The sequence below is a fragment of the Borostomias antarcticus genome (assembly GCF_949987555.1).
Source record: "Borostomias antarcticus genome assembly, chromosome: 16".
Taxonomy (NCBI): domain Eukaryota; kingdom Metazoa; phylum Chordata; class Actinopteri; order Stomiiformes; family Stomiidae; genus Borostomias; species Borostomias antarcticus.
Genome location: NC_140249.1, coordinates 10,202,685 through 10,213,163, shown reverse-complemented (window position 1 = coordinate 10,213,163; position 10,479 = coordinate 10,202,685). Strand labels below are relative to the sequence as shown.

Here is a 10,479-nt window from a genome sequence, read left to right as displayed (position 1 = left end):
AGGGTTTAGTAAGTAAGTGACCATATTTGCACCGTGCGAAAAAGACGTGCAGACCAAGTCATATAAATACCTGTAAATCTAGTGTCAGCCAAGTGAGTTTATTACGGAAGTTCCTGCCCACGTTTTTTGCACGCGGCCGCACCGTATTTGCACCGTGCGAAAAAGACGTGCAGACCAAGTCATATAAATACCTGTTAATCTAGTGTCAGCCAAGTGAGTTTATAACGGAGGTTCCTGCCCACGTGATCACGTGCGTTCTTTGCACGCGGCCGCAACTTCGGAATGACGTGTCGTTCTTACGTAGCGTCTACTAAACGGCAGATCTCGCGTTTCCGTAAATGGCCGCGTAATTTCCGCACGCGGCGCAGACGAATCGTCACCTATAGCGGCCGTATGTCGAACGTTTGCGCAACCTGCGTGTGTTAGTAGGGAACAGTCTAGATTAGCTAGCTACACTCCGACCTTGTGTCTGGGTCTAGATAACTTGGCTAGCATTCATTTTAATTTGTCGAACTTTCTTGCATTTCTGAGGAAAATGCTGGTCCAGGTGAAGTGCGGCCAATGTCAGAAGTATGTGAAGTTGGATGTTGAAGATGGACGGTTTGACTTCAAGCAATTCAATGAAAATGGTAATGTTAGCTAACTTTAAACATTGTTTAGGCTAGCTGTTTCAGGTTTAAATATTTCAGAGTTGATTTCAACTCCCAGAGTGTTATTTCAACACATTCTGATTTAAATGTTGTTTAGCGTTGGAGTTCTTTGACAAGAGTTGATCACATCAGTGTGATTTCAACTCCCAGTGTTATTTTAACACTTTCTGATTTAAATGGCTTTTAGTGTTGGAGTTATTTGACAAGAGTGTATCATGTGATGACTCCTGGCTCCCCGTTGGGGGTTGGCTTGGTGTGTTCTATGTCCTACTGGTGGTGATTGGAGAGGTTGTGCACCTGTGATTGCAACCAGCTGCACCTGTGGCAGGGGTGCCATAACTGTTAAAAGACCATAACTCCCAGCCCTCGCTCTCTTCCCCCTCCAGAGCATTTTGATTGTTTGTTTGATTTCACACCATATAACACCCACACCCACCATACTGTTTTCACTACATCCATGCACTGCTAAACGCTACTGATTCTCATTAACATGCCATCTTGAGTATTTGTAATTTAGCTTAGTATAGGTTAAATAAATATTCTTAACTTGCCTTGGTTGTGCGACTCCCCACTTTGTTACGGCCCAGCTTGTTACAGGACCGCAACAAATGGGGAGTCGCACAACCAAGGCACGTTTTAAGAATATTTATTTAACCTATACTTAGCTCAATTACAAATACTAAAGATGAGTTGTGTTAATGAGAATCAGTAGTGTTGAGCAGTGCATGGATGTAGTGAAAACGGTATGGTGGGTGTGGGTGTTGTATGGCGTGAAATCAAATAATCAACAACCAAAATGCTCTGGAGGGGGAAGAGAGGGAGGACTGGGAGTTCAGAGGCCTCACTCATAATGGCCGTCCGCTCTTTTCTCCGCAAAGGTGTTGTCCCGAATTCTCACTCCCTGCAGATTTGCACTCCCCTCCACGATTCCTCCGGAGGTAGCTTGCGGGGCTATGGTGCGTGGTGGCTCCGGGAAATGCCCCTACCGCCTCACACACCTACACCAGGCACCTTAGCCCCGCAAGCTACCTCCAGAAACGTCAGGTGCAGTGGAGGGGAGTGGAAATCTGCGGGGAGTGAGAATTCGGCACAACACGTAGAGAAAAAAGGGAACGGCTGTTGTGAGTGACGCCTCTGGTCTCTTAACAGCTATGGCACGTCCTCCACAGGTGCGCAACCTCTCCAATCACCACCTGTAGGACACAGAACACACCAAGCCAACCTCCAGCAGGGAGCCGGGAGTAGTCAAAATCACATCAGTGTGAGCAGATTGTGAGGGACAATTCTCTTGGTCTGTTTAATAATTATATAATGGTGGATGTATTTAAGGTGAAGTCATTTGCTGTGAGACAAGAAACAGTGTTGACCTTAAAAGCATCTTCAGTTTAATCTCACTCTAGTCCCATCTTTTCCAGTTATCGAGAGATTTTGCCTGCCACCTGATGCAAACGTTACATACAAGGATGCATCAGGGACAGAAGTTGATGATGAGATATTCAGTGACCTCGTTGGTCAAGGCAATGTGGTATTGACAGTTTTCTCAGATGAAGGTGAGGTTTAAAGGCAGATATAATGATGGATGAATGAAGTGATGTCCGCACACCAGATTTGGGTTCCCAACGTGAATTTATGTGGCTGTCTGACATATTGCCCGAATGTTACCCTTTTGACTCGGCGTCAGTATATTCACTTTGAGAGCTCAGATCTGGTGAGCGACATCACTTTATTACTGAAATTGTCTTCTGTCCAGAACTCTGCCACAGTGTCTGGATGTGCGTGCCTCTATGCTTTTTTAGGTATATTCAAGCACTCTACAAACTACTGAATCAAATTATTAAGCTAAGATTTTTTCTGTTTTAGAATTTTCTGGTCCAAGCACCCCTGCTTCTGAGATGTCTGAGATGTCTGACTCAAGCTTCAGCTCAAATGCATCAACTGCAATCCTTGAAATCGAAGAGGTCCCTAGCAAGAGACAAAGGATTGAGGATACACCTGGAGCAATGCCTGCTAAACGGGTATAAAGATTTGATTCTAATGGGTTCCTTTACATTTTTTCATTCTTAGCCCATAGAAAAGTTAACCATGTTTTGTTTTTGCTTTTCATTAGATGGTTGAAGCAGTGCTAAGAGGCAAGTCTGGTGGTGAAGAAGTACTACAGGAGTACCAAAGAACAGAAACCTTAAAAGATGGCACAAGACGCCGAATGGTTAACATCCTGGTGGCTCATATGACTGATACTCATGGGTATGTGTGTTTCTTCATGTTCTTGTTTGCACCCAATACTAGAAGGTTCAGTGAAATTTGACTCTGTAGCGGTACATACTAGGAATGTGGGAAATGGGGCTAGATGTCCAAAATAGCGAACTAACCCTTTAAATTTGATTTAATATCTCCTCTCAGTTGCCTCCCCACCAAAGCAACCAGAGAACATTATGCTCTTGGTATAGTGACACTGTTCCCTTCCCTCAAGGATCCATATTCAAAGAAAGGATATGTAAGTCATTATTGTTTGCATGACACTACTTGCATGATGTGACATGAAGCTGTGTGCATCACACTGGCGTTTGAATTATCTGACTTCTTATGAGCGAAGTTTAACAATGTATTAATTTATTTACATTTCAGGAACACTTCTATGATGCTGCAAGCCACACAGGATTCCTTTCTTGGCGTCTGAAAACCGTCAGCAGAAGGCAGAATCGTCAATCATCTGCACTGCCAAGCAGCTCTACTGACCTTCCTTCAGGAGGTATAAGAAGAAGAAAATCCATACACAATAGCTCCTTTCTCAATGTAATCTAGTGACATTTCAAGCCACTGCTCTTCGAACAATGTTTTTTTTTAATCCAGCACCTGCCTGTGCTAAACTTTTTACTCTTTCTTTATCCAGGAGGCCCAACTTCCCAGAGGGCTGGGAAGAGCAACTTGGAAGAGCAACTTGATGGAGATGCTTGCAAAGAGGCCATGTCTTTACTCAACCATACCGCTGACAACTCCCTGATTTTCCAGAAGATGAGAGAGACCTTTCAGCACCGCCAGAAGCTTGTTAATGACCCAGGCAAAGGTGTTGATGTCCTCTCCCTTTTCCCAAGATTCCTGGATACAAAAGGGCTGGTACGTTTGAAATGCGATCTTTAGAATACTGCTACATTTGAAAGTAGTTCCTATTATTTATTATAGCGTTTTTCATGATACGGAAAATGCTTAAAATAAAGTGAGGGGGGTACAGAGGGTGAGGGGGAAGGGAGCCAACCTCATCACAAACCGAAACTACTACACAGCAATTTAATGTCATCTTTCTTAAAGGTGGAGCAAGACTTCACTCTCCTGTTTGGAGATGAGACCGCCTCCCAGCTGTTTCAGAAATGGGATGTGCTCTTCAAGCCATGCATCATCAAAGAGGCGTCACAGCTCACTTCCACACCAGAGTTGCAGCGCTTGGTGCAGTCAGCAGAAAGTCCCCCAGGAAGTGACCTTGATGATGCAACAAGTAAGTTGTATTTATTTAGCTTGTTGTTAACCATCGAACAGAACCAAAAACATCACCTGCCCCCAGATTTAATACCTCTGTTCTATCTATTCTTGTGACTCTTGTCCTCAGCTTACGACCCAGAAATTGCCTCCCTGTTGTTGCTGTTGCATCTCCTTCCACCACCACCAGGGGGACCGAAGTCTCCAAAAGTCTCTGCCTCTGATGCATTTGAGAGACTTTTATTCTTTCACAAGGTAATATTTATTATTTGGGATGACTGTTTAAATAATCACTTCTAATCTTTGCAAATCCAGAATGACGAGTGGATTGGTTAAACTCACTCCGCTTTGCCAAGGGAGCCAGCTCTCTTGGCACAGTTGGTAGAGTAGCTTGACCATTGACATGTCCGTGTCTGCATGCGTGTCTGACTCTGCCCCTGGGCAAGGCCTTTACAAGAGTTACAGCTGCACATTATTCTTGTCTAATGTTCATTTTCCTTATGTCAACCCTAGTCATGCTGCAGTTTGGACGAGCACCTCCAGAACCAGCCTGGTCGGCAGCCGTACCTCCTTGCGGTTGGGCGTCAGAAGAGCAAGATTGACTGCTTCTACATCGCCATGGATAAGCACCTCATCCCATGCCAGGCAAACCGCTCGCTCGGGGCATTTGATGAACTTTTCAAAGTTCACTTTGTGTTTAACGTGTCTTACGATGCTGCCCTTGTTAGCTTCTACACATTCTTGCAGACAACGGTGTACAACATAGATGTGGGAAAAATGAAGGAGACACCCAGAGTCAGGGAGCTGAGAGCCAGATTCCTTAACCAATATGTGCTTGCATCCTTTGACTAGACAATGCTGATTTGTTTCCTGTGTCAGAATGTGTATCCCAGCAGTCAGCAGTTGATTTCACATTTAAGAGTCCAACATGGTTACTATCCTGGACCAAAGTTCAAATTATTTTGCGCTCAGCAAGGCTGTAGGCATCAGTTTCTAACATATGCAGGTTTTCGGAAGCACCTTAATGGAGTTCATAGCAATGTACAGCAAATGTCTCAAACTTTATCTGTTGCGGGTTCCAGTGAGCCAGCTGGAATGTCATCTCAGGCAGATGTTCTGATGGACGAAATAAATCCCCCAAGTCAGTGTAGCTCTTCCAGTCTTGATTCAGACTCAGGAATTAGTAAGGATCCAACCAAAGACATGTGTGCATCAATCGTGGCCAAATTACAGGGGAGTGGGATTTCCAACAGTTTGGTATCCTCCATTGTAGGGGATTTGGAGGAACTAACAAGCGAGCTTCGCTCACAAGCAAAGCAGACAGTTATATCCATTTTGCCTGCAACTGACCTCAATATACCTGCAATAAATGCATCTTTAGGCAAATTTGAAAACCCATTCACAGATTTGAATACAGAATGGAAACGAAATAAATATTTCAGCCAAAAGTGGTCAGTTGTAGAGCCAGTACAAATAACTCTGGGAGTGAGATATGACAGCAGACATAATAAGAAAACTGGTACTTATGATCAGCTGCCTGTGAAGGACACTTTCATATATGTGCCAATAAAAGAAACACTAGAGTTTATGTGCAAAAATCCAGACATTTGTGTTTTACTCAAGAGAGAGTGTAGATCGGAGCCTGACACTTACACCGACTTCTGTGATGGCAGTTATTTTAAAACCCACCCATTGTTTACAGCTAAAAGAGACACATTACAAATTCAGTTATACTATGATGATTTTGAAACGGCAAATCCCCTTGGCTCGAAACGTGGAATTCACAAAATAGGCGCTCTGTATTTTATTTTAAGAAATTTCCCCCCAAAATTTAATTCGGTTTTGATGAACATTCATTTGGTATCACTTTTTCATGTACAAGATCTCCAGAAGTATGGCTTTGATGTTATATTGGAACCATTGATAAATGACATTAAAAGTCTAGAGAGCCATGGTATACGTCTTCCATTTTCTGATGAGCAAGTATACGGTACAATCGCTCAGATCACAGGAGATAATCTAGGGATGCACAGTATTCTTGGTTTTAATGAGTCATTCAGTGGCCATTATTTTTGTCGCCTTTGTTTACTTGAGAAGAGTGATACTCAAACAGTATACAGTGAGGATGATCCTAAAGTGATCCTTCGTGGAAAAGATGTGTTTGAAATGCATTGCCAGTCTCCAGGAAAACCCCCAACTGAAGTCAGTCTATGGTTTGAAAAGATACTCTACACTTAATTCATTGACATATTTCCATGTGAGTAGTAACTATTCATTTGATATAATGCATGATCTTCTTGAGGGCGTGGCTCAGTACGAGATTAAGTTGCTTTTTGGATATCTCACAGAACACTTTCTATCAGAACAGGACTTGCTTTCTAGGATTTATTCTTTTGATTATGGATTTTTGGAACGAAAAAACCGCCCGACAAAGATTATCTTGGAGAGTGCTGGCAATGGCATTGGTTTGAATTCTATTCAGACACTGTGTCTAGTGAAAAACATTCCATTGTTGTTTGGTGACATTATTCCTGCAGGAAACAAACACTGGACTTTGCTACTGTTGTTACTTCAGATAATGAACATTGTTTTCTCACCTTCTCTCACTAGTGGTATGACAACATATTTAAAGCATTTGATTGCAGAGCACCACACACTGTTCAAGTACCTGTATCCACACAGAAGCTTAATACCCAAGCATCACTTTATGATTCATTACCCGTCGTCTATTAGAAAGATTGGCCCGTTGTTACATATGTGGTGCATGAGGTTTGAGGCCAAACATAAGGTATTTAAAGATTACTTCAAAAATTACAAAAACATAACCAAATCTCTGGCGAAAAAGCATCAGATGGCCATTGCCTATCACTGGGAAACGTTCAACCTCAAACAGAAAGAGTATGGGCCAATTAAACCCTTTTCCCTCAGAGGTGAAAATGTTGTCGTCAATGAACATTTTGAGATGATGTCCTCAAAAGAGCTTTTCTCTTCTACTTGGGTTAAAGTTGATGGTGTTGAGTATAAAGCTGGACTTGTAATTTGCAGTGCAATGGAGAAAGACATGCCTGTCTTTGGTCAAATAAGTGAAATACTTTTAGTTGAAGAGCATGTTTATTTTTTTATGAACAAGTTATTCACAGAGAACTTTGACGAGCATCATCATGCATTCAGAGTATCACGAAGTGAGGAAAATTGTATAGTTGCATTGGCTGAACTCAAATTTTATACACCGTTTGATGTTCAGAGCTCATACAGTGTGTCCGATGTGAGTTTGTATGTTATACCATCATTTACAATGTTTTGAGTGAATGAGTGAAAGACTCTTGACTGACTGCATTTTGAGAAGCCTGAATAAATTCAGTTAAACTCAGAGCAGTGTTGTGTCTAATCCTTTAACTCTGGTAAAGAGTAAATCATAACTCAGAGCAGTGTTATGTGTCTAATCCTGCAGTGTTATTTTAACTCTGGTAAAGAGTAAATCATAACTCAGAGCAGTGTTATGTGTCTAATCCTGTAGTGTTATTTTAACTCTGGTAAAGAGTAAATCATAACTCAGAGCAGTGTTATGTGTCTAATCCTGTAGTGTTATTTTAACTCTGGTAAAGAGTAAATCATAACTCAGAGCAGTGTTATGTGTCTACTCCTGTAGTGTTATTTTAACTCTTACCCTGTAGTGTTATTTTAACTCTGGTAAAGAGTCAAACCTTTAACTCAGAGACACTGGCACTTTAACTCTGGTAAAGGGTGAAAGAAGTAACTCTTGACATGGTGTTAAATGTTTAACTATTTTGAAAGTGTTGATTTGACTCAGGTGAGTGTGGAGCTATATAAACCCTGAAAAAGTGTTGAAATTGACTCTGTAAGAGTTAATTCAACACTGGACTTTTTGCTGTGTGGCTGATGGGGATCAGGATGAAGCAGGTGTTTCACGCCAGCATGGCCATCCGTCTGGATCATGCTAGTTTACTGTTTTCCCTCTGTAGTACTGTGCAGTACATACAATTATCCCAACTTAAATACTTCGCCGCATCTCGTGGGGAGAGCAGCAACGACAGCGGCAGCGAAGTTTTAGAGGACTGTTCGGACCACTCCAGAAAGCACTATTGCAATATCCGCTGTCACGTCGGGCCTAACAACGCCCCGTAGCTGTTGTAAAATCCCCTGTAACCCACTGCCTCTTGTGGTCAATTGCTTAAATAATTACTCTAGAATAACACTGTAATGTAAAATGTTACTCATCATGCATGCATTACAACTCACACTCAAGTCATTTTAAAGGTCAGTCCTTGTTACACTATTCCTAATAATAATATTGTAAAGTCCCAATACATGCATTTGAATTCTATATTAACCAGAATGAGAAGGATATGCGCAAAATACAAACACATTTTAATTACCTTGTGTAACATGACTAATACATACCTTTATCCATCTATTTTATCTATCTGGTGAGGCAATTCAATCTCTAGTTTATTAACTTAACTTCCATGGAAGAAGTACAAGACAAAGCTACAGTCAAGGTCAAAGGTCTCCATTATGTTCTGGTGACAGCACCATTATCCTCTCATCTTCAGAGTCCACCTCTTCAAGGTCTTCATGACCAGATATCTTTGTTGTTCCTCGTTTTTCATACGATGCAGAGTTGAAGCTTGAGCAAGCCAACGCTGCTTTCAAAGAAAAAGGAACACTTCTGATCCCTGATCCAAAGCTGAAGTCTGACATACTAGAAGGGTTGATTCAGGAGGTAGTCAAGCACACTAGAGGGGTTGATGCAGGAGGTAGTCAAGCACACAGTCTGTTCCAGACAGGGAGTTTGACCAAGCTGCAGAGGTGCTCATCTGAAGCATCCATGCTTAGAAGAAAAAGACTCAGTTACTGGCTATGGGGGATGGAAGACCAGTCTCAAATACAAGCTGTCCAACTACTGAACACATCTCCGGAAAGTAGGATGCCCTGAAGTATGTGTAAATGCTTTGAAACACAAGCCAGAAAGGAAAGGTAGTCCTGCCTTTGTCATTAAGAAACCAAAGAGAGGTGAAGTGGCTTACTGTCCCCCCAATCCAACTGGAGAGTGCAACCAGTCCCTGGAGAAGATGAGGGTTGAACCTGTTTCAGATGTCCAGCAGCGGGATAACAGAGAGGCAGTTTGAGCTAAAATGGAGAAAACATTCGCGTTAAGAAGGAGAGAAGTAATAGGTTGTGCTCCGATGATAAGCGATTTTCAAGAGAGATGGCCAGCTCTCTTTGATGTAATGGAGGTATGGTGTGACTCCTTGTGAGGTTGATGGTCTATTCAACTGTTAGGCTAATGCTTGGCCCAATGTCTCAACCTCAGTCTAATTCGGCCAAGCAGTTGTTTTTGGTGCAAAAATGTCAGTGTGATATAAAAACAAAAAAACAAAAAAAAACATATTTCAGATAAATGCTGAGTTCAAATGGATAACGGCCATGCCAGTACAGTCCAGGTTTCTCTCACAGCTGGACCTACACTCAAATCTGCTGAAGGTGTTTGAGAAGCGATCAGGGCAGCAGAGAAAGAAGCTGGTAGACATGTCTGCCATGATGACGGTAAGAATTCTATTTAGAACTATTTTACTGTCAATTGAATTTTTCCCAATGTTGACATTTCACTTAAAGTGCTGCTGTTCTTTGTTTTAATCCTTGAGAATGACGCCATTTCTTGTTTGGTATCCCTTCACGTTTTGTGTCTGGATGATTGTATGCACCTGTGTCTCGTTACGTCTTGTTGCTCAGCTGCACCTTGTTCTTTGATTGTTCCTTGTGGCGGCTGTGGCTCAGGAGTTATGCTGCGTTCCAGGCAACCCGTAACTCGTGTTTTTCCGACCTTCTACACGTGAAAATGCACTGGAATGGCAGTCAAACCCGTAACTTCCCACCTGTGAACTCGTACCAGATCGATGTACTCCCAGTTGCGCTCTCTGACGTCACACAGCCCTCTAAGCAAGATGGCAGCCCCCATGGGTATGGCGACAAAGATAACTTTAGGGCAACGTAAAGTCAATTTGTACGTTGAAATCAAAATAATACAAACGATTATGCACTACAATCTGCTATGTGTATGTAATGATGAGCAAATATAATAATAGATAGCTAGTGCTAGCTAGCTAACATTAAGGTAAACCTGAACGTGACCATGCAAACGGCGAAAAGTCGATGAATAATAAATAAAATGTAACGTACGATTTCTTAGCATAGCGAAATTAGGCATACAATGTTTAGCTTGCCAGCTCTGACAATGTGCCAAATCTCAGGCTTTAACCATATCGGCTTGTTTACATTTATCCAGAATGCCACGAATTCAGACAGTTTGCCTGGAACGCTATGAAGTCGTGAGTCG

The 10,479-nt window shown here is 42.2% G+C and overlaps 1 protein-coding gene across 1 annotated transcript; it reads left to right on the top strand.

The window, feature by feature from the left end:
* Positions 1-542: 542 nt before the first annotated feature.
* On the top strand, positions 543-4,238 carry LOC311319689 (uncharacterized protein; the record flags this gene model as incomplete). Its single annotated transcript, XM_084451291.1, has 8 exons — positions 543-629; positions 2,066-2,200; positions 2,511-2,665; positions 2,758-2,894; positions 3,051-3,144; positions 3,276-3,399; positions 3,541-3,764; positions 3,957-4,238. Exons 3-8 carry the CDS (start codon positions 2,543-2,545, stop codon positions 4,236-4,238), a joined length of 984 nt encoding a protein of 327 aa, XP_084307417.1. The 5' UTR covers positions 543-629; positions 2,066-2,200; positions 2,511-2,542.
* Positions 4,239-10,479: the final 6,241 nt, after the last annotated feature.